Source organism: Eptesicus fuscus, chromosome 10 (assembly GCF_027574615.1).
Source record: "Eptesicus fuscus isolate TK198812 chromosome 10, DD_ASM_mEF_20220401, whole genome shotgun sequence".
Classification (NCBI taxonomy): Eukaryota; Metazoa; Chordata; class Mammalia; order Chiroptera; family Vespertilionidae; genus Eptesicus; species Eptesicus fuscus.
This window is the reverse complement of record NC_072482.1, coordinates 20,134,176-20,159,364: the sequence shown is the minus strand read 5'-3', so window position 1 is coordinate 20,159,364 and position 25,189 is coordinate 20,134,176. Positions and strand designations below refer to the sequence as shown.

General features: G+C 41.0%; 1 protein-coding gene across 1 annotated transcript in view; it reads left to right on the top strand.

Annotated features, from left to right (window-relative positions):
- PKHD1 (PKHD1 ciliary IPT domain containing fibrocystin/polyductin) overlaps positions 1-25,189 on the top strand; it is a 418,502-nt gene that overhangs the window by 227,595 nt on the left and 165,718 nt on the right. The window contains exons 49-51 of the mRNA XM_008157496.3: positions 869-1,064; positions 12,376-12,441; positions 20,638-20,766. Coding sequence (XP_008155718.2) covers positions 869-1,064; positions 12,376-12,441; positions 20,638-20,766 — 391 coding nt within the window. The remainder of the gene's footprint in view (positions 1-868; positions 1,065-12,375; positions 12,442-20,637; positions 20,767-25,189) is intronic.

Here is a 25,189-nt window from a genome sequence, read left to right as displayed (position 1 = left end):
AAATGGGTGCATTTTCTGGAAAAAACAAGCAAACTGGTGGATTCCCTCAAGCTCCTTTTCTTCCTTTGAACACATTTCTTTCTTCCTGTCTCCTAATATTTATATTCCCTACAAGCCCGAGAGCAGTCTTAGGGAACTAGAAGCTAGTTTAGGTGTGCCATAGTTCTGAGGAATTCAAAACAGAATCTGTTTTTATCCTCTCACCACCTCTCTGAGAACAGAGAGCTCTTTCCTTCCCTAAAGGCTCCCATGAGAACATTTCATGGAATTTGCATACGGTAAAGGCAGCCGATTGGTGACTAGTTTCTCTTCTGGCTCACACTCTCCTACTTTGTGATATGGGACAAGTTTCCTGAACCTCTACCTGCCTTACTCTCCTCATCTGTAAAATGGGGCATGAATAGTAACAATCACAGGGGATATTTCAAGGATTGAATGACTTTATGTGAGTCGTACTTAAGCATGTAGCACATGCTCCAACAGTGCTCGCTATTGCTGTTATCAATGGATGATACTGCCAACATTGCCTGCCTCTTTAAAGGGATTACAGACCGGGCTCTGTCTCGTCTAGCTGTTTGACCTGGGACAAATCAATTCACTTGCCTGGGCCTTGGTTTTCTCTTGTGTTAATTAAGGAAGTTAAACAAAAAGAAACTTATGGTGTCTTTCAGTCCTCACCTGGTATGATTTTGTAAACTCTAGTTCTGAGTGTATTATGAAGTGGATTCAAATAAGCTCATTCCCCAGAAGAAACGTAGTCTGGGTGTGAACTACCTTATTTCTAAACGACTCAGTGTTCTTTGTAGCTCTTTTTCAGGGCAGTCTTCCTTCCTAAATAAGCTCTATTGTATTTTTCTCTCACTTCAAGTACTCAGCAACATTTGGCAACTTTGCTCCTGGGAATTACCTCCGGCTGGTACACACAGTCCTGTGGCCTTCCCCTGACATCCTCATAAGGTGCGGGAGTCAAGTGGGGCGGTCTTTGCCCTCTCTTCCATCGCCTGGTAAAGACCAAGGCTGTGACTGGTTCTTCAATAGCCAGCTGAAGCAACTCACCTATCTGGGTAAGTATAATTAGATGGGCATTTAAAGGGCACGTAGTAAGAAACCACCGCTCACTCTTGAATTTTAGACATTTGTGCTATGAAACGATGGGGGAACTGAAGGAAACAGCTGTGTGTTAAGGTTAAGTGGATGGGCTTTGAAATCAGACTTCCTGGGTTTAAATCCCAGCTCCAAGACTTACTAGCTATGGGACACTGAGCAGCTACTCTTTTTCTCTGAGGCTCAGCCTCCTCACCTAGAAAATGGAACAATAATAGGACCTACCTCAAAAGATAGAAAATTATATAAAGGATAATATGTAAAACTTTTTATCAGAGTGCCTAACCCATAGCAAGTGCTTAATAAACATTGTTATTAATATTTTCAATTCACTTTAAGGCACTGTTATATTTGTAGAAAGATCAAGTGCATGGGAAAGACAGGATGGCTAGGGTTATGGCCACAGATATTAGGAGCAACAGAGAGGACAAGTGACAGCTACAAAGAGAGGAGGAATGAAGAGGGAAGTTAATGTGGAAGGTGAGAAGGAAAGCCTTGGAAGGGGATCCAAGGTCAGGAAGATGCGAAGGTGTGGAGGGCTGATCTGAGGACTAGGTTGGGCTGTCTTTGTCTTGCATCAGGATGTAGCATACAGGAGGCAACCTACTGCTATTTCTCTCTCTCTCTCTCTCTCTCTCTCTCTCTCTCTCTCTCTCTCTCTCTCTCTCTTTCTCAAAACAATAAACATATCCTCAGGTGAGGATTAAAACAAAAAGATGTAGGATGCAGGAACCTCATCTTATAGGACCGGAAACCCTTCTGTGATTGCAGAGTAATAGATGGCTGAAGGATTTCTTTATCATCTTATTGTGCGTGTTTCACAGGAGTTTTCTTTTGACTTCCTGGTGTTTTGTCTCATATTCTTGTTCTATACCATGTCAGCATTGGTCACTCTGAGCACTGTGATGTCCATTTATACCAACCTCAGCTCAGTGTGCTCTATAAGGAGAATCTGTCCAAATGGGTCTCTAGAAGGTCAATTTTGTTATCAATTAGTCTTAACAGATCCTGGTCAGATTCAGGAGAACTCATAGCACCTCAAGTACCAGCCCCTGCTACAAGCCAGTCTTGTCCCTGAGGATGTAGAGAGCTGGGCAATTGTCCCGAGTGCCTGGCCCCTCTCCCTTGTGCCTAGCTGTATGTCCACCGAGTCTGAGCTACACTTGAGCCCTGGGATGACTGCATGTTAATAGCACCACAGAGGAGAGTGTGGTACTTCTCTGGTATTTTTATCTTTGCCAAATGGATTGTTGTATATTTTACTTGCACTGAATTGTAATGTTCAAATTTTCTTTCTGATTTGATACATTCATAAATATAACCTAAAACTATAAAAACTCAGGAGGACAGAGAGCCTGTGACTGGTTTACCACTCTGGAGTGGAATACCAGTAGCAAGAGCAAATCTCTGCCACTAATTTTAACTATGACTATTCACTTGATATATATTATAGAGCAAAATTTAATTTCAAATGGTTCTTGTTCTATTATTTAGTATGCACTTCAGAAACATGTCTATTGGTCAGATTCTGTTCATGAGCTGCGGACAAATTTGAATACTCACATAAGCCAAAATGATAAAGGAACATTGGGCTTATAGACAAAATAAAATAAAATCACACAGTTATAGATTTTCTTCCCTTTTGATAGTGTTATTTATTGAATTAATAGCAAGTGAAACCATTATCCTATATATACTAGTATATACATATATGGTATAAATACACATACCATAAGTATGTGTAAGTATATATATTTATGTGTAGATGTACCTCTGCATATGTATATTGTATATATATGATGTGATGAATATTTTAATATAAAATTTTTAATTAGGTATAAAGTTTTCATTAATTTTTACAAAGTTCTTTCTCAGAATACCCTAGTATTTCCACCCTTTGAACAATATGAGTTGGAAAAGGAACAGGAAGGCACAGAGGGTTGGTTGAATGTTTAGTGAACTTGGAGACCCTTGTTCCTTGGAAAGGATTCCCAGGGTTCCAAGCAGTGGCTCTCAGGTCATTTGTGCCTCCTGTACCCTCTGAGCATAAGGGGTAGAGAGGAGGCTAGAGCCATTTCTGTTCCCATTTCTGGGCTGGCACAGTGAGGACACAAGGACTCAGGGGGAACGGAGGCTCCTCCCGCTCCTCCTCGCTGGTACCCATGCAGCTGTATTGGGTTGCATGGATTTGGTTATGCGTTTGATCTCCTTTGTGCATAGTTTACAGCATCTTTAGGAGGGCTAAGGATGCCATGATGCCTAAATGGCAGTGAGGGAGGTACAGCTGGTACCTGTTTCAGCTCTATGCCATGCATTTCACATATTGGTTAGTTTACTTAATTGTGTTTTTTTTTAATCCTGTGATATTACAAGTCTGTGATTGGTCTATTTTACACAAAATACATATAATCTAAGAAGACAGCCCAAGTACAGACCTCACATTCTGTGTGGACATATTCCTGGGATGAAAAATCATGGGGACAGTTGTGTGTACAAGTTTCATTTCATTGTAGGGAAACTGCTTGGCCTCCTTCAGGTCCCCTGAGTTTCCTGTCAGATTTTCAGGGGGAGCGGGGGTTGTCCTGCTCCTTTTCCTGGCTGGCTTTCACTCCGAGTGCTGCTTCACTGACCATTCCCATTCATTTGTTGACCACTTCTAAGTGGATCGTCTTTTGTATTGTTTGTGACCTAACCACATCCCCCAGGAGAGGAATTTTTTAAAATCACAATTATATTCATTTCCTGCATTTGGCTACTTCATGTGTTTGATTTAAGATACCTGACTAATCTTAGACATGGCTGAGAATGGGTAAAAATCAGAACCCAGGCATTCTAGCTCCTGGCTATGGATTCCTCCACTAGAGTGTGCTGCCTGCCAAAGAATCATTGATCACTGACCAGAAAGGGTGGTGATCGAAGGTGCTGGGCAGGGTCATGGGAGAAGACTTCTCGCTGATCCCCAGTGACAAAGACAAAGAATCCTACACATATAATATCTTTGACCCTAGCATTTCTCTCTCTACCGAGGCGAGTCTTGTCTTTGTTCAGCAAACATCTGTATGGAATGCAGGTTCTTTGGAAAACTCATGGCCAGAGCTTAGGGCTTAAGGTTTTAATCAGTGGCTGGCTGGCTATTTTACCTGGGGCATGGAATTATAAATGCTCCATGCCTCAATAACTTCATCTATACATCGAGGTTAAGAATACTGACTTATCTCTTGGAATTGTGGTACAAAACACCCAAAACATCCTCAGGTGTGATTAGTGTGCCATGTTACCTTACTCAAAATTTTCTCAAGAGATTATTTCTTTAGAAAATTTTTTTATTTCCTCGGAAGATTAACAATGTCACAAGCCTTGAACTCATCATCACCTTTCTGAAAAGGGTCTTATTTTATTTTCCTTGACTAGATTTTGTTAGATAGCTGAGATTCATGATCATATGACATAGATGACATATTGTTCCCATGATTGAAATTTAATACCACTTAAGCAATTGCTACCCACAGAATAAGATAACCTCGTTCATTTAAAGAGATCTTTTAAGGAGATTGGTTCGGGTGGACTTTCTAAAGTCCCTGAGAATGCTGCCCATGGAGCCACTTACAAAACAGACCACAAGTGAAGTACTGTGTGCTGTGGTTGTGTTAGGACCAGGAGGGGCAGTATTTGATGTGATTAACTATTAGGAATGGTGGTTCCGGGATGTAACCTCTGTGCCATGCTTGGGATGGGTATGCCTGTAGAACAAGTGTTCTTTCTCATTTTCAAAGCCGGACTCAAATCCAGCAAGCCCATCTTCCTATTTACACCATTGGATTCCCTGGCAGCTTCTGGCTCTGCCTGACGCAGCCAGCTTCCCCTGCCTCTTTCCCTGCTGTTGTTTTCCAGGGCGGTTTCAGTTCATGGTGAACTATTTTTATTTTTTAGTTACATTAACGCTATGAAATAATTAGTCAGCTAATTAATCTGGTTTACAAGCTTTGTAGGATTCTTCAGCTGTCAGTCAGGCCCAGGCCCGAGGCCTACATCTAGTCTCAGCTCTCTTGCCCATGTGATTCCTGTTGCCATGGCTACTGGCTGCATCTGCTGACACCCCACTCTCTATTTATTGCTTAATTAAGAATTTCACGCTCAGCCCTTATCTGCCTCTAAGAACAAGCACACACTGTTAAGAAATTCCAAATATAGGCCCAGGCACAAGGAAAGCCTTTCTTGCGGGTTTGGCTGGACGGAGCCTCTCTCAGGATCTTCTCGGCATCCCAGCCGCCACCCTTCAATCAAAAATCATTAAATGGGATAGAGATAATGAGCATGTCGCATATCAAAAGAAGGATGTTTGCTTGATCCCAAGGAGGAAAAGCTGCTCGTCTCCATCTCAGCTCCACTTCAAAGGGAGATGAGACCCCCTGTTCCATGGGGCCTGATAAAGCCTCATTTGTTCTGGGCTTGACTTATGCAAAAGGTCTGGTATGTCCGAGTCCCATTGCACAGACGTGGCATCCCCCCCACCTCTTGCCTCCACCTCCACCAGCCCTGCCTGGCCTTCCGCACACTCGTGTGTCAGCACTTAGGCAGCTGGGTCCCCCAGAGCATCAGGCGGAGCGTGTAATCACTGACTCTCCACCGACAATGGCCACTTGTAAGGGGGTGGCCAGGAGGAGGTCTTCCTCACAATAGGAACACAATCATTGCAGCTGCTGGGGAGGGCCGTGCTTCTTCCTGTAGAAATAGAGCAGGACTTGCTCAAAACAGGGGACGAGGTCGGGGGGGAGGTGGCGGGGGTGGAGAGGGGTGGAGGAAACAATCTTGAGTTGATTATTCATATTCTGACTCCTGGAAGCCCCATGCGGAACCAGTGGGGTTCCAGCAGCTGCTCGTGCGCAGCCCTCTCCTCATAATTGTACATTCTGTCAGGGGTCAACTTACTTTTGACCCTGTCCTTTCAGATCGGTAAAAGGCTCTTCAGGACAAACTGTTGGGTTGTGGCAGGGTGCATTAAACACTCACAGGCCCTTCCACTTGCTTTATCCCCCACCCAACCAGCAGCCGGTGATAAATTCATATCAGATGCTGAGCCATTCTCTGCTGCCCTCCTGAGTTCACACAGCCCCCACTCCCGCACTGCGATGCTGGGACAATGTGTGGGGCGGCAGCTGAGAGGGTCTGCCTGTTAGGCTCACAGGCTCCTGCGTACCACCTTTCTCTGATCGGACTGAAAAGGGACATGTGGAGCCAGGCTGGCCAATGCTTGTCTCCAAGTGTCCCCCTCGCCAAGATAAAGGCAGGCTGTTTGGCATGAAGCCGGGGCTGTTGTCCATGAGGGCAAGAGGGCTGAAGTAGGGAGACAGATGGACTTTATTGTCTGCACCAGGTGCCCTGAAGAACTCAAATCACAGGATGCTCGGAAAAGATGCTGTTAACTTGGGACCTGTGAAAATAAGGGATGTTTTCCTAAGCTTGCAGCTAGAAGATCATGGATACTGCTTAGGGTTTCTCTTTTGTCAGAGCGCCGAGGGCACAGGGATGGAGCAGGCTGCTGCCTGGACCTTCTGCTCTTGAGCTGGTCCAGAAGACCCTGTGCTGCTCCTTGGGATGGAATCTGCTAGAGTCTAAGATGGAGAGCTGACTCAACTGGCTGCCAGATCTCTTTGGGAGGATTTTATAAGCAGAGCAGAATCGTAATTCTTCGAAACTCTGCAGACATGCCATGCTGTGTCCCTCTAAGGCAATCTATAGCATTCTAGTTAATAAATTAATTTACATTCTTATAGAAAACTCATTCCCCCAAGATCCCCAAGGATTTTTACGGGTAATATAGAGAACTGACTTCAGGGAAATGCAGTAAACTTCATGGCAAAAATACAGAGAATGGAACAGGAGCTGGAAAGGTGAGAAGGGATTTTACCTCTTGATGACAAGCAACTTCTTCAAAAGGAAAAGGAAGGAAAAAAGGGAGGAATGGAAAGAAATGAAGGAAGGAAGGAAGGAAGGAAGGAAGGAAGGAAGGAAGAAAGGAAGGAAGGAAAACTAAGAAGTCAGAATCAAATACTTTTTCCAGGGATCCCTGGTTAAGGAACTAATGCTTAGTGACACTGGCAGCTACCCTTAGTTTACAATGGGCCGGGCACAGGTGGCATCAACCGATATTCAAAGCCAGCCTTTCTGACTCAGGTTCCTTACTTGTCCTAGTATACTAGTGGTTTTTGTTTGTTTATTGTTTCTATAACCTATACTTACTGATTAACTCTATTCCGCCTAAACTTGAGATATTTGAGTACCACCATCACAATTTATCACATCCTTATGACTTTTGTACTATTATTTATTTAAGATATTTCTTAAATAGATACATTGAATTATTTTAAAAACTTAACATGTTCTCAAGCAAAAACATTGACAAAATCATGGGTTTAATGACCTAGTACTTAAAAAAATTCTTTAACAATTTATGCCACTGAAATGATCACCTCACATCTTATATGTTGGGAATATAATGTGGTTTGCAAGTTTTTGGTACAATTGATTAAAAGTAAGAAGTGTGAACATAAGTATCTCTTTTTTATTTGGGTCTCCTCACTTGTTAAGAACACCTGCATCTGAGAACAAACCACATTTTTGAGAGTATGCATGAGAGAAGTTGTAAAATTCCTCAATTCGGTGCCTTCTAAGCATGCCTCATGGGCAGACAGCTGGAATGCATGGTATCAGTCCCATCCCTCTAAGTTCTGGTTCTGTAGGTCTGCACAGGGCCCAGGAAATCACAGATGCCCCATAGGTGGCAAACATTTCTCTGCATCAGAATAACAATTGTTATTGTGCTTCAAGTTAATTAAGAAGATTTAATTGAGCTAACTTTTAGGACTGTGGTTAATGCAAATCTATCTGTTGGTGTCTCGATCAAGTTCTTTTACTCTTGCACTTAAAAAAAATCACTCTTTCAATGATCCATGTCCCTGGGGATAATAGAAGAATCAAAGGGGGATCACAGGATTCTCATAAAATGTTTCTGTGAAGGTTTTTAAAAGATTCTGTGTTATAAGGGCCAAGGTGTCTCTGTGACTGTCTCTAAAGCTGGAATCAGACAGCAGTGTGGTCTTGTGAACCAAACTTTACCTGCCCCGGGACCAACTGATAAGCCAGCCTTCTCTGTGTTTAAGTAATGGAGGCTAATGTCTGGGGTGCAAGGAACAGTTCATTGAACAGGTAGGTAGAAACAGCAGGTGAGTGAGGCAGATCTGGGGAAAAGAGATGGTGGTAGAGGACAGGGCAAGCTAAGCTGAAAATGCACAGAGTGGACCAAATCCAACAACATCTGTCTCATCATAAAGACAGAGCTGGAGTCTGGATCCGGGGGGGGGCGGGGGAGAGAGTGAGAGAGAGAGTGAGAGAGAGAGAGAGAGAGAGAGAGAGAGAGAGAGAAAGAAAGAGAGAGAGAATGGGCCAGGGTGAGAATTGACCAAATCTGCAGACACAGATCACAGTGGCTGTTTTGTGTTCTCTCCACGTGTAGTCAATGGCTGACTCACCTGTATACATGTGGGCTGAATGAGAGCTCCTAATATGTGCCTAAACCTGAAGGGCAAAGTGGGAATGGGAATATAAATGAAGAATAAACAGGAAAGGAATCTATAACTGCTAAATGCCATGTGTTTCTTTCCATGTAGGTACCTATTTATCTCTCTAAATTCTAAGAGAGAATTATTCATTTTTCTCTTCCTTAGTGCCCCAGTGAGGACACAGTTTGCCAGGCACAGCATAGCGCTGGTGGGCACTGGTATCATTTCTAGCTGAGCAGCTCTCTTTCCTCTTACCGGGAGCTATTTTCCTAGCACTTTTCTCTCTTCCTCCTATCTGAGCTTGCTAGCTCAGATCATATAACACTTGTCAGCATAATTTGGCAATAATTGACCCATATACTTCTTTTCTTTTTGAGGACCAACCAGATATTCTTACAATCTGGGAAGGATCAACTGCAGTAAGTCTCCATTTATAAACAGAGCAGATTAACCATTCTCATATTACAAACACAGAATAAAAAATCAAGCACTGAGAAAACATATGTACAATATCACAGCTTGTATAATGCTTTTAAACTCTTCCTGAGACAATACCTTTACTCTCAAATGATTTTCGTATTTATCCAAATTGGAAATGACACTTAACATTTACCCTGTCTTTTTAGAGTCAAAGCACTTAACAGATTTTAGCAGAGCTGGTTACATTGCTTACAACTCTATACCATGGCTCATCATGATTAGGCACAGCTGTAAAGAGAATAAAAGCATATTTCTTGGGCTTTGTTATCTGGCTCTTAGAATCATAAGCATGTCATAGTAACAGTGGCGATAATAGCTGACTTTATTTTCCATTGTGTGCCAGGCACTGCACTAAGTATATTACATTGCTTCATCTTTTCTTCCCAGTAACCTTATGAGGTAGATAGTAGGATTATTCCCATTTTTTAGATAAAGTGACTGAGGTTCAGATGGTGAATAATTTGTCAGGTGCCCACATCTAGGAACTGAAAGACCCAAAATTCAAATTTAGGCTGTTGGACTCCAGCATCCACATTCTTCCCCACCACTCTCTATGGCACCATTCTCACAACACAGAAATGGTGTTTGGAAAGAATTAGCCCTCCAAGCCATGCTCACATGCTCTGACCCAGTCCACAGAAGGGCATGTGTAAGTAGTGGTGGGAGAGAAAACCAGACTTTTCTAATCTTTTCTACTTTTGGTAACTTTTCTCTATTTCCTCTGGTACTGAAACCACTCTTCTCAGATTGAATGATATTCACACACTTGCTTAAATAAAGTGAGCAATAGCTTTTCAATGTACCCTTTCATTGTCTGTTTAGGGGCAGAAGGTCTGCAGGAGGTGGGAACCTTTTGTGTGTGTGTAGCAGCTGAACAAGGTCAATGGCCACTCAGTTCAGAAGCCACTGGTGCAGAGCTACAGACGTGAGAGCTCCCTGAGCCAGGAAGCCTTGGTTGACCAAGAACAGGACCTGGGCAAGTGACGTAGTGAATGAAAGGACACGTGGAACAGCCTGTGTTGGGAGTTAGATCTATTGAGGGTTAGCCTTTTCAGTTTTAGGGTTACTCATCACGATGGTAACTATAATGTGCTGTAGGTACAGTATCTTTTTCAACGAGGGGACTTTGGATATATTGATTATGTTCCCTCTACTTCAGATTTCATCATCTACCTAGTGGGGAAAATTATGTTTCTGTTCTACCCTTCCTCCACCAATTCCTCTTATAAGTTAAATAAATCTATAAAATGACTAGAGTGGCTTTGAAACACACCTTTATATGTAACTTTACTTGTTTGCTTTCCTTACCTCAGTGGCTGGGTCTTAAGGGAGAGGGCAGGGATGCCCTGAAATCTACAACCTCCTGGACACTGTTAACAAGGATGAGTTTTATAATATCTCTAAGTGAACTGACTTCCCTTTCCAAATGATTCCTGGAATTTATTCTCATTTTCCTTTCTTAGAGTTTGATTCGGTTATAATATTTCAATTTCTTTTGCAGAAGGGAATTCTGTTGTTACAGCCTTTGCTTGGTTTTAGATATCATCTTGTTCATATTCTCTTTCATTTCTCTCTTCGTTTGAACTTAACTTTTGTAGTATTTTGTTTTTTGGTTCCTTAAGAGGTTTATTTCCTACCTTTATTTGTTTAATTTGTTGAAATTGTCCAGAGTAGAAATTGTCCAGGGTATCCAGAGTAGAGCACTATAAACTTAGGATTTCTAGATTGGTCCATGAAAATTAAGTATCCAGCAATGTTTAATGTCCTAAAATACATGAGAAAAATCTCTTCCAGTAAGATTTAAAGACAAAGCAAACTAACAATGGATGCAATCCTAAATTAACCACAGTTGATGCTGGATAAATATTTGCTACATTGAGAGCTAGCTTAGGATAAATATCACAGTATTATTTTAAAGCACTTTTTAACTTTAGGAAGTGCATAGATCAGTGTGAGCAGAAGTGGATAAGTTAAACATTCTAGAATAAAAAAAAGAGATAAGATGCTAGGTTAGTGGCTTTACTGGTATTGTTATTATTATTAAAGGCAGAAAAGTGGGTGAACTGTGCAATAGGACAGAGAAACTATATAAACTGAGGTCTTAGAAGTAGCGATGCAGTAGAACATGGAAAAGAACATGCTGGCCATTGTACCTGACAGACTCATGCATTTTATAATGGGAAGAAATTAAAATGAGAACAATTATCAAAATGTGAATAGAAGAATAGGAGAGGTCTCATCATAGATTCCTTTGGGGATGATTTTCTTTCTAATATTCAAAAGCCTATGCTTTATAATTAGGAAGAATGATCCTTGTTCTATTTCATTCTGTGGTGGAGGAAGGGCTCAAGGTCCCAGGGAATGGCCAATGGAGAGCATGGGTTTGGCCAATGTCTGAAGGCTGCAGCCTTTAGCAGCACCGGGCTCTCCAGTGGTGGGGAGGTGCTGGCTCCCATGACATCTGATAAGGCAGAAAGGTAATTAACCAATAAGAGACAAGGTGTTACTGAAAAGTGGAGTTCAGGCACCTGATTACTAATTAATCAGGCGTGAGAGCACCTTGTAGATGCATTCACTATTTAATTATAGCAGCCTCTCTTGGCAAAGGAGCATATGTTCCCAGCTTAATCTACTGGTTTATACTGACATCAAATTGTCATTATCAGAAAGAATCAGGCCTTTTGATTATTTTCACTAATTTATTGAACACTTAAAATTAATGAACCTCAGGCCTTTTAAATGTACTCAGTTGGTTTGGAAGATGGGAGGAAAAAGGGGGGTGGGGTGGAGAAAAGCCTTCATTAAAAGGACAGTTTGTTTGGATAAAGGTAAAGCAAATACATTTCATGGGTGATCTGAACTCTATTGCTAAAAATCATGAATCTATAAGCTTAGCTTTCAAAATGATAGAGAGGAAATAGGGTATGAGGTGTGCCCTGCTGACCAACATTGGCTTCCAAAGAACATATGGCTAAAGGTTTTTATACCCTAATTATTTATGTGCCAGATCTCTGGGAGACCTCACTGCAGTTAAGTTTAATCAAATAAAAGCAATGAAAATCAAATGTTGGAAATCAATTGTTAGACTAACTAACAATAATTTTATTTTTTATTTTGAAAATTTAGTTACGTTGGGGAGAATATAGCACAAAGCCTCCTTTCTCACATATGAATATCTTTCGTATTAAGACACTCTTTGCATTACATGCAAGTTGTGGCTTTTTGTGTTCAGTTTCAGGTGAAGGTCAAGTCCAAGTGATTGTCCAGGTGAAGGAAGGTATGCCCCCAACTATTTCAGGTGAGTATTAACCCACAAAGTAGAACTGCCTGGCACAGCACAAATGTCCTCCAATAATAATTCCGTAAATTCTTCCCATCATATTGTTTATAAATAGGCAAGTATCAGTCCTAATGGCTTTATGCCTAATAGCTCTCTATTGTGTCAGCACTATAGCTAAGATGTGTCTGTATGTTAAAGAAAGATATACGAAGGGCACATTTCAAAACATTGGAAAGTAAGAATGAAAAGATGTAAATAAGCACATTTTATAAATTATGGACCAGATGTGCACACAGGAGTCCAGATCTGCAGATGGGCCATTAGGCCCCCAACAAACGGAAAGAAAAATTCATGGTATCTCAAAACTTTAATTGTTCCCAGTAATTTCAGGAAATCAGGGTAAACAAACCATCCACCAAAGTCAGATGGTTCTGTGAAATCTTTCTAACTCATAAAAGCCAAATTTTCAAAGACGAAATGACTCATAAGCACCTTCTAATGTGTTTCATTGTTTGTTTTTGTTTATCCTGAGTCAATTTACCTATACATTTGTAGCAGGGATAAATCTTTTCAAAGGCTAAGTTTTCCTTTGATTCCCAGTGGCATTTTTGTCGTATGAAAGAGCAGAACCCATGCTAATCAGAAAATGGTAATTCCTCCATTGAAATTAATAAATAATTGAAGTAAAACTATAAAGTAAAAATACTGATGGTTGCTAATCCATGCTTATTGGACTAGAAAAAGTGTGATTCTTTGTTTTCATAACTGTTTCTGCTCTGTCATAGCATTTTGCTCTTCGTAGCCCAGATCTTCCTTCCTTCCTTTCTCTTTCTTTCTTCCTTCCTTCCTTTCCCTTCCTTCCTTCCTTCCTTCCTTCCTTCCTTCCTTCCTTCCTTCCTTCCTTCCTTCCTTCCTTCCTTTCTTTCTTTTGAAATAACTGAAATTTTATTCATTCTCATCATGAAGCAACTTCTTTTTCTAAATTTTAAAAAATTATTTTTCAATTATAGTTGATGTACAATATTATATTAGTTTCAAGTGTACAGCATAGTGATGAGACATTTATATACCTTATGAAGTGATCCCCTTGATGAATCTAGTATCCATCTGGCACCATACATAGTTATTACATGATCATGGACTATATTCTCTATTTTGTACTTTACATCCCCAGATTATTTTCATGACTGGCGATTTGTACTTCTTAGTCCCTTTCACTTTCTTCTATCATCTTCCTAACACCTCTTCTATTTGGCGACCATCAGTTTGTTCTCTGTATCAATGAGTTCGTTTCTGTTTTGTTTTAGGTGGCTCATTAAAGCCTTGATAATTGAGTGCCTCTCATGTGAGGTACAAGAGGATACAGCAATGGGCAATGGTCTTTGAATTTATGGGGTCTTATGGTCACTTGGGATGTCAATCAAATGACTAACTAAATTTCCTTTAAAATAACTGTTCTTAAGGGAAAGTATCTTACAGTTCTCTCTTCTTTGAACTGTGTTCAAAATCCCCAAAAAGGGATGAGATCAGTTAGGTCAGTCCCCATTTTGTAAAGAATCTAGCTATTGGGGAAGCTCTTATGTTAGGACCCTTCAGAGGATACTGGGCCATTTATGGTGGCCATTCCTGGTTCAGCCAGCTGTAGCCAGGGTGGCCACAGCACTTAGTATGAAGAGTTCTGTATGAAGGACTCTTTGGAAGGACACTTGGGTGGCCAGCATCCAAGGACTTTTCAGCAGGGTCAGTTTAACTGGGAGATGCTTCATTTGGTTTGTCAATTACAATATGGTTAATAAATAGAAAGCCAATGCTTTATGGAATTGTAGACTTTTAATAAGGGAAGAAACATTATAGGCTGTCCTATCCAATTGCCTTATTTTATGAATGAGAGCATGGGAGCCTAGAGATTAAAGTTTACTTGGTTATATCAGTAGTGAGTGGTTAACCTGGATGAGAGCTCAGTTTCCCAGCTCATTCTAATGTTCTTTCTGCTTTACCATATACTTGCTAAAGTGCCTAAACTCCTTTTTATGGCATATGTGAACTTATGAATTAGATCAGAAGCAATTGCATATAGCCAGTTTTCCTAGCCTATAAGTTTGGGACAGAAAACTACCCCAAAATGCAGGGAGTTACAGAGTTAGTATATTACCATTCTTTAGAAATAAATTCAAATATTAATGTGGTTCTCAGACACAGGCTGATTTCCATAGTGTAGGGTATATGCAAATGAAAAAATTTAAATAAATATGGGTGTATTTTGTGTAATGAATAACTCTATGAAAAACCATAAAATTATTGCAGTATCGAAAATTCTCTTTTCCCCCCAGCAAATTATTTTTAAGCTTTTGTTTAATTTCAGACTTACAGAAAATTTGCAATAGTACAAAGAATTTCCATATAGGTTTAACCTAATTTCCCCCAATATTAACATTTTACCAATTAACATTATCAAAAATTCTTTAACAAAAGAATAATGGAATAATTCATGGAGTTCTATCTATATGTTAACCTATTCAGAGATTCAATAGAGTATGTAATATAGAAGAAACATTTTGAGTTAAGGTTTCCTGCTGCAGAGAGCATCTTAGCTCACTCATTTAAATGAAGGCTTATTCTGTGTACAAGATTGTGCTGGTCACTGTGGGAATCACGGACAGGAAACTAGAGACAGCAGAAGTTAGGGGACATATGGGCCAGTTATGGGGAGAGCCGAGGAGGTGATGTGATGCAAATTGTTGTTTGAGCACTTAGTGGTTTGGGGTACAGATTTATGTGAATTTGGGTCAAGATGACACCTACTTTTCTGAATACCCCAATGAAAGTCTTTCATGCTCCCCCAACACTGTGGCTTTATCAGTTTCCTCTTAATGTCCATGATGATTTATAAAAGATGGGAGGCAAGGGGATGGGTAAGTGAAGAAACCACTTTGATGGAAGATAAAAATATTTCTGAAGAGACTTTTCCTCAACTGTGTTGTTTCTTCAGTGGGGGCTAATTTCAAATGCTGTCCATAGTCATTTGAGAACATGGAGATGATCAGATATTCTCTCCCTAAATTTGCCAACCTTTGTCCCAGAGATCTAAGTTTATTTCCTTTTCTCTGGTCTCTGAGAATCTGTCACCCGTCTCCTGTTAAAAGTGAGCCCATCCCTTCCAGCACCTTCTGAACTTTGTGCCACCAGGAAATAACTTTGTCTTGTGTAGTTAACATGCCCTTCTTTACTGGCTCCTTTGTTTATTGCTTCCCAATTAAAATAAAACAAAACAAAATTTATGAATACTTACCTAATCCTTCTCTAGTTGATTTCTCGTCTTCAAACTTCTCTAAATAGCTTCCTCTTCATGCAGAGCCATAAAAAACTGGAGCAGATGAAGGATTAATGTGGAAAGGGCAATATGTAGCTGAGATATGAAGTTCGAACCACCTCAACAATTTTAGTTGTCATTGAGTGACAGATCTGTAGAGGAAAGCAGGATGAGACTTCATTCCAAATGGTGATCCTGACCAAAATTTATGGACTCCAGTTTCAAGATAAGTCTAACTTATCTAAAGGTTGGGAAGACAGATCAAAGGCTGAGAGTCTCAAAGTTTAAAGGTTCCTCAGTAAGCTCTGTGGATATTCTGACCCAGTGTCTTCCTTGCTTCTCTCCACTGCATCTCTCAGTCCATTGTAATCCACAGTGGTTTCCCCCTTGAGAACTCCTCCACTGGGACTGCTCTCATCCTGATCACTCATGCACTGGTCACCTAGTTCATTAGCCACTTCTTGTTCCTTCTCTCATCAGAAATTTGCTATTAACAAGGTCACTTTTTCCCTTTGGACATTTATTTCTTAGGCTTCCAAGAAATTCTTCTTTCCTGGTTCTCCCTGAATACCTCTGACTACTTCTTCTTTCACTGTCAGAGGCTCTTTTTCTCTCCTCACCTTTCTATATTAATAACATTCTTGTAGAAGGTAGTTAGTAACTGTATGGAAATATCATAACCACACAGGAGGATAAGTTGTTTCCTTATCCATTCACTGTATAGATTGTATAGAATAATCATTTTCCTTCATAATAACATTCCTTAGGACAGCTACCTTAAGATTTATTTTGTTCAATTAAAGACATTTTTAGCCTTTGTATAAATGAGAGTGAAGATGACTAAAGGGAAGAATGTTTGTTTCCCACATCTGCAGTATAAAATTGCAGTAATTATGGGTTTTTGAGGTTTGGCATAGCATTTTGAAGAACCTAGTCATTGCCTGTTTAAAATATCACTGGAAATAAGGCTTCAGGACATCATTTTTTTTCTGGTGCTTGTGATTCTAGTTAGTAGCTATTTCAACAAATGTTCCCATTCTATCCCCACCTGAATATTTAGGGTGTAGTATTAGAAAGGAGTAAATATTGAGAGGAAACTTAGGAAGGTATTACAGTATTAGTTTTTATAAAATATGGAGAGAGCCTCTTTCTGAGTGAGGCTTGTTTCTAGACATTGCCTGATTCTCATGATATGAGATATGTTTTGTGCTAATTAAATTGCCTAGGCTTTCTACTTGACATTTATTATCTATCTATCTATCTATCTATCTATCTATCTATCTATCATCTATCTATCTACCTACCTACCTATCTCTATATCCATCCATCCATTGAAATTATCCTGGGGCCCTAATTAGACCATGTCTTCCTGGGGAGTTGGGTTCAGGTAGACAAAACAATTGGATGTTCCCTATGGTTCTGGCCACAGGCTTTTCTCTTTTCACACCACAGTACTCTGGAACTATCACAAATATCCTCAGTTTCAAATATGACCTCTTGGGCTGATGATACCAAAATCCATCTCTCTGACTCAGAACCCTTTTCCATCCTTCAGATTCATACCCATTCCCTGCTTGCTGTATATTTTCACCTGGAGGCCTCACAGGCACTCCAAACTCCATATGGCCAAAACAGAATTCATTAATACATGTCCTAATGGGTATCTCTGTCTCTGCCCATCAGCACCCATGATGGAAACCCAGAGGCTTCTCCATCTTTGTTACTCTTCACATATTGATCTCTGATCATTTTTTGCAGCCTCATCATTTGCCTCCTTACGAACTGCCCATAGTTCTTCCACTTGATCTTTTATTTCTTGCCATTGCTCATGCTCATTCCTTTGTCTAGAGTGCAGATTCTCACCACATACCCTCACCACAACCCCCCCCCCCCCTTTACCTTTATAGCTCCCGAGCTTTTCAAATGCAGCCCAGAGCTTCCTCTCCAGGAAGCCTGCCCTGGCAAGGTCTCATTTCCTCCCTTGGTCAGGTACCATTAGAGAGTAATCCCTTCAGAGCTCTATCCTCCCAATATTTACTTACACAACTTACAATGCTATTAGCTCCTTAGGGCAAAGTGTGGCATAGTATTTCTTTTTGTATCCCTACATTTTTTAGGGCAATTCTGATAGAAAAGACGTTGATTATTTATGGTTATGAATTTAGCAAATAATGAATAAGATCTGCCCCTCCCACCAATCATGTGAGATCCCCCATCATATGAGTTCTTGAAACTCCCAGGAAATTTTTCTAGCGTGAGAAGAAATTTTTCATAGAACAAATGTATTCCCCTTATAAGACTTAATTTCATTTGTGGTTTAATTTGAACTACTTAAAATATTACTGAATAAAAGAAGATCTGTGCTGGAACAAGAATGTTTAGTCATCTGTGAATCTTTTCATTCTCTTCTGAGACAATTTCTCTGCTCCGTGACTGTAGCAGGGATCACATTCCAGTAAAGAACATGTGGGTACAATTCAGCATGGTGTGCGTGATGTGATGCTGGGCATTCCTCATTGGAAATTAGTCGATTTATGTTTCAATTCCCTGATGAAGAGGCCAGTAGGAGGGTTGAAAAGAAAATGCTGTTTGATCATCAGTGGTAGAATCAGTAAAAACCATTTGGAACATATGAACTGTATGTAAATTACTGCAATGAGTGGTATCTAAATTATTATACTGCTTTTAATATTCATTAAGAGCTATGAGAAGATCATACCTTTTGATTCAGTGATTCTATTTTAAGAAGAAATCAGCTTAAATACCAAATATTAGCAATTAAGTAAATTATAGACTTTTCATATAGAATACTAGAGACCCAGTGCACACGGGTAGGGTCCCTAGGCCTGGCTGGTGGTCAGGGCCAATTGGCACCTTCCAGCTACTGGCTAGGGCCTCCCTTCCCTGGCTGCCAGCCACCAGCTGGGGTCTCCCTTCCCCGGCTGCTGGCCGGGGCCTTCCTTCATTCTGCACCGGACCCTGGTGGTCAGCACATGTTATAGCGAGTGATCGAACTCGTGGTCTCCCGGTTGAATTCCCGAGGGGACACTTTGCATATTAGGCTTTTATATATATACTAAAGGCCTGGTGCATGAAATTCGTGCATGTGGGGGGGGGGCTGTGTGTCCCTCAGCCCAGCCTGTACCCTCTCCAATCTGGGACCCCTCGAGGGATGTCCGACTGCCCGTTTAGGCCCGATCCCGGTGGGCAGTCGGACATCCCTCTCACAATCCAGGACTGCTGGCTCCCAACTGCTTACCTGCCTGCCTGCCTGATTGCCCCCAACTACTTCTGCCTGCCAGCCTGATCACCCCCTAACCACTCCCCTGCCAGCCTGATTGACGCCTAACTGCTCCCCTGCCGGCCTGATTGCCCCTAAATGCCCTCCCCTGCCAGCCTAGTCACCCCTAACTGCCCTCCCCTGACGGCCTGGTCACTCCTAACTGTCCTCCCCTGCAGGCCTGGTAACCCCCAACTGCCCTCCCCTGCTGGCCCGGTCATTCCTAACTGCCCTCCCTTGCCAGCCTGGTTGCCCCTAACTGCTCTCCCCTGCTAGCCTGGTCACCCCCAACTGCTCTCCCCTGCAGGCCTGGTCGCCCCTAACTGTCCTCCCTGCAGGCCTGGTCGCCCTCGACTGCCCTCCCCTGCTGGCCCGGTCATTCCTAACTGCCCTCCCTTGCTAGCCTGGTTGCCCCTAACTTCCCTCCCTGGCCAGCCTGGTTGGCCCTAACTGCCCTCCCCTGCCCTCCTGATTGCCCCTAACTGCCCTCCCCTGCTGGCCTATTCACCCCTAACTGCCCTCCCCGCCCCCAACTGTCCTCCCCTGCAGGCCTGGCCGCCCCCACCTACCCTCCCCTGCTGGCCTGGTCACTCCTAACTGCCCTCTTCTGCTGGCCTGGTCCCCCCACAATGGCCCTCCCCTGCAGGCCTGGTCCCTCCCAACTGCCCTCCCCTGGAGACCTGGTTCCCCACCCCACCCCCCGCCAAATGCTCTCCCCCGCAGGCCAGGTCTCTCCCAACTGCCCTCCTCTGCAGGCCTGATCCCCCCCGCAACTGCCCTCCCCTGCAGGCCTTGTACCTCCCAACTGCCCTCCCCTGCAGGCCTGGTCCTCCCCAACTGCCCTACCCTGGAGGCCTGGTCCCCCCCAACTGCCCTGCCCTGGAGGCCTGGTCCTGGTCTCCCCCAAATGCCCTCCCCTGCAGGCCTGATTGCCCCCAACTGCCCTCCCTTGCAGGCCATCTTGTGGTGGCCATCTTGTGTCCACATGGGGGCGGCCATCTTTGACCACCTGGGGGTGGCCATCTTGTGTGTTGGAGTGATGGTCACTTTGCATATTACCTCTTTATTATATGTATAGGATAGATTAGGTAGCCATTAAAATTATATTTACAAGGAGTCATAATGATATGAGAAAATGCATATGAAAATTTACTAAACTAAATAAAGAAAGAATTAGTTGTAAAATTGCATATATGATATCTCAATTATATAAAAATGCTGAGCAATTCTGGAAGGAAATTGCTCAGCATTTTTATATAAAAGGTTAATGGTGTTATCTCTAGGTAGTGAGATTATAAGTATTATTTTTTGATTTTTCTTTCTATTTTACCTTTTTCAATTGTTTTATGATAGGCTCATATAATAATTATAATAAGGCAAAATACAACCGTTTAATAACAAAAGTAAATTATATTTTCCCTAGAAGTGGAGATAATCAAAGGAATGAATAATTACTTGCTTTGTACCTTATAAAAGTTTTGTTGGAAGGTTATAAAATTTTAAAAAGCAGCTACTTCTGGAGGTGAAAAAATCACTAGCATTCTAAAATAATAATAGAATTTGCAAGTTATCATAGTGAATCAGACTTTCAGTTACTCTTTACTACTTCCCTCTTGTTTTCTAGCTTCTACCTCTGTGCCTGAATCAGCTTTAAAATGGTCCCTCCCTGAAGCATGGACAGGCGTTGAAGAGGGCTGGGGAGGACACAACCATACCATCCCAGGCCCTGGGGATGACGTCCTGATTTTACCAAGTGAGTAAAAACAATCCATGAATTAATCACTGGCAGACTGAACCAGGCCATTCTAGTTGGGGATTATCTTTCATTTAAGTTTATTGTATGACACAGTAGAGAATGTGGAAATAAGTAGGCATTTATAAGTAAAATCTGGAAAAAATAGCTCAGCCAACCTTCATTAAAGGTAGAATAAGTAGTCACAATGCCAAGAGGACTTAAAATTATGGACTAAGTAGATAATTTTTTTATGTGTTAGAGAACAGATTTACAGCTTATGCTTGAAAGGCAGAATACATGGAAAGAAACAATTTTTAAAATGGCTCTTAATCTTTTGCCTGTGTGAAGCTTTTACAGACAGGACTGAGAAAAAAAAAATGACAAATAAGCTCTTCTGTTGCCATGATTTTCCAAAGATGCTAGAAAAGGAACAGATTAATAAAACAGAAAAACTAAATATCTATCTATCATCTATCTATCCATATGACTATCTAGAACTTTCTCCCTGTGTACTAACAGATAGGAGAAAGATGATTCCTCAGGTATACTGAAACACATACCGTACTTATAACATTCATTTTTTTATTTTTATTTTTTAAAATATATTTTATTGATTTTTTACAGAGAGGAAGAGAGAGGGATAGAGAGTTAGAAACATCGATGAGAGAGAAACATCGATCAGCTGCCTCTTGCACACCCCCTACTGGGGATATGCCCACAACCAAGGTACATGCCCTTGACCGGAATCGAACCTGGGACCTTTCAGTCTGCAGGCCGACGCTCTATCCACTGAGCCAAACCGGTTTCGGCAAAATTCATTTTTTTATATATTCAGTTTTTGAAAATCCCAGAAAGTCTCTCCAGCCTGAGAAGAAAATATTTTTAATAGGACAAATATATTTCCCCTAGAAGACCTAATTACATTTATGGTTTGAACTTAAGTAAATACGGCATAAAAGAAGATCAGTACTGGAAGGTGTACATCTGGTCATCTGTGAAGTAATAATGATAATATTAAGCATTTGTCTACAACTAACGACATGATGGGAATTATTCTCCCTATATTAATTAATTTAATCCCCACAATAACTCTGTGATATCAGTAACATTATTAACCCCATTCTTACTGACAAACAGAGGCCCGGGCAGTTAAGAAATTGCTCAGGATCACACAGTTTGAGGTTCAGCAGTCAGAATTTTAACTCAAACTGTCTTACTCCAAGTCCGTATTCTTAACAATCAAGTGCATTCTTCCTCTAAAACAGTGGTTCTCAACCTTTCTAATGCCATGACCCTTTAATACAGTTCCTCATGTTGTGGTGACCCCCAACCATAAATTATTTTCATTGCTACTTCATAACTGTAATTTTGCTACTGTTAGGAATCGTAATGTAAATATCTGTGTTTTCCGATGGTCTTAGGCTCTACAGGAAAGGACCCACAGGTTGAGAACCGCTAGCAGGGTCGCCTAAGACCATCGGGAAACACAGATATTTACATTACGATTCCTAACAGTAGCAAAATTACAGTTATGAAGTAGCAATGAAAATAATTTTATGGTTGGGGGTCACCACAACATGAGGAACTGTATTAAAGGGTCACGGCATTAGAAAGGTTGAGAACCACTGCTCTAAAAAGTCTAAGAGTATGGGTGGTGAGGGTCTGGGGAGGGGTAAAGGAGTGAGCTGGAAGAGGTTAATGGGGGAAAAGGGGAGACTTATGCAATACTTTCAACAATAAAGATTAAAAAAATAAAATATGAAGTCTAAAAGTAAACAAAAGAGAGTAGTTGTGTTGTTTGTTTTATTGATGACAAAAAATGAAGGCAGAAAAATAGAGTAAAATAAAATTAAAAAGAGAGAGAAAAACAACAACAAAATATACTGACTATCTTCTGGGCAGTGGTGGTGTGCCTGTAATTGCATAGAGAGTTGAGGGGCTGGAGGGAGTGGGCTGATCAATAGGAACTTGAACTATCATTATTATTATCCAACTCCCCTATCTTCCACTTCTCTCCATGGAGGATGTAACTTTTTGGGTAAACAAGCTCATGAGTCATTCCTATACGAAAAGGAAAAATCTGTTCTGTCTCAGCCATCTCTTTGATGAATCTGGCCAGCGGATTGGCCCTGGGCTATGGTTTTTCCCACTGAGCAAGCTGTTTCTCCCACCCTGTGCAGGAAGCAAGAGAAGCTTTTGAAGGTTGCCAAGCTTTTAATATCCTTTGGGACCTTTATGCTGAGTGAGGAGCAATCTTAGCTATCTTGCTTGGCATTGCAGTTGACTGTATCCATGTGTGTCCTGGCCGCCTAGAACCTCTGGCATTCTCCATCATCCTCATTCTTTTGTTCATGGTCGGCTGATGAGATGGACCTGAATTCTCCATAAGATTGCTTTTAAATAGCACAAATCAGTGCTTTGGAAAAAGGTGGGTGGGGGCATAGTCATTGGATGTATAGAGTATTTTTTGTCCTTTAGTATTATTGTGAGAACCAGAGGAGTTGAGACTTTTAAAACGTGTAGTTATTGTTTATTATTTGTACTTTTCAAATGTAAAGATAAGTAAATGAAAACTAATATGTAATATATAATAAATGAAGTCCTTACTCCTTTTCTGTTGCCTCTCTTCTAATAACCCCTCTTTGAACTCCAGCAAATCATCTTATAGTGGCCAGCATTTTAATTCATTGTTCCATTCAGTTTTGAGCCTTACATAGGAGCTGTTCTGGCTAATTTTTCTCTACTTATTTTTGGCAAACTGTGACATTCTGACCTCTGCTGGAACTTTTGGTTTAATTTACCCCCTCTTTCTATTTGTGGAGTGTATTCTTAACCTTTTCCTGGCTGTCCTGGTTTCTTTCATTCCTAGTCTTCTTTGAATCAAGTACATTTGTTCACCCAAGTCTGGCACAAAATAGACATTCAATAAGTATTGCTTGAATGAAGTGCACACGTCAACACTGTCATCCACAATTTAATACCAGAAATAAATCTTTGAGTTCGACATAGTACAACTATACAATTTTATAGGTCTGTGGAAAATAATGTCTTCTCCTTTGAACAGAATCCTAACAACTAAGATTTTTACCATGATGATAACTGCCACTATAACTTGATTGCTTGATGGGTGCCACACACTGTGCTGTGTGATCCGCATATATTTCCTCAATTAATTCTCACAACTACTTTATGTGAGGATGCTGTTTTTACCCTCCTTTGATAGATGAGAAATCTGGGACACAGAGAGATTAAGTAACTTGCCCAGGTTTTATCCAGCTATTCAGTAAAGAAGCTGGGGCAGAAAATCAGACAGTTTGATTCCAATGACCTAACTATTTACCATATCATTTTTAAAAACTCCACATCCCCGCATGCTATGCTTCATTCACATCAGACTACATTTTTTACTGAATTCATATTTCTCTGCTGGCTGCTCACATTGTTCCCTTCCTGCGGAATTAAATGGAAGAAAACTTTGTTATTTACTCTACTCGAGGAATTCAATCTTACCACATCTCGGTAGGTGCACACACATGCGAAAACTGGAGAAACTTCCCAAAGAAGTATCTGATGTAATGCGCCATTGGTAAAAGCACTTGCTGTGCATCTGATAGCAAACGTAGCTGTAATTCAAGGTAACACCCCTTTCCAGTTCAGTTTAACCAACATTTGCCGAGCACTCACTGTGTTCAAGGCACTGAACCAGGTGCTCTTGATCTGAGGCTCCAAAGGCAAATCCAATACAGTCATGACCTCAAAACAGCTAGTGACCTCAGCTGGGTTAATAAAACACAAACACATGATACATAACAATATAACAAATAGCTGGAATCAAAACAGGCGTGTTTAGAATCACAGTCTTGGTGGAAGAGAGGCATTTGAAGTGGCCCTTGGAGGATGGGATAACAGTCTGAGGGACAGTGTGAGACACCAGGGCATATTGGGGAGGTAGCGAGGCTTCAGGAGATAAGGAGGGCTGTCCACCAGGATAAACCTGGGTTTACACTTGGATTCTGACATTTACCAACTGCGTGATACTGGATAAATTTTAAACCGTTCTGACCTTCATCTATAACATGAGGGCTGTAATTAATACATCATAATGTTGAGAAGAGTGTTGGCAGTAATGGGATTATGGATGAAAGCTGTGATTTTTAATGTAGCAGGAGCTCCTTCCCTTCATTTTTTCTATCTGGCTGCCCCTCTTGGCCTCTGCTATTAGCGACACTTTGTATTTGCTTTCCAATGGCTTATTATTTAATTTTCACAAAATCTTTGGGAGCTAAATAGGTAATAACTATTATTACAGTAAAAACCCATTTTTACATAATATGATTTTAATGGAACTGCTGATTTTATAAAATGAAAGTGACTGGTAAAGAAGATTTAAGTGATACTTTTGAACCTCTAATATAATTTTATGGTGTTTTGTGTATTTTAA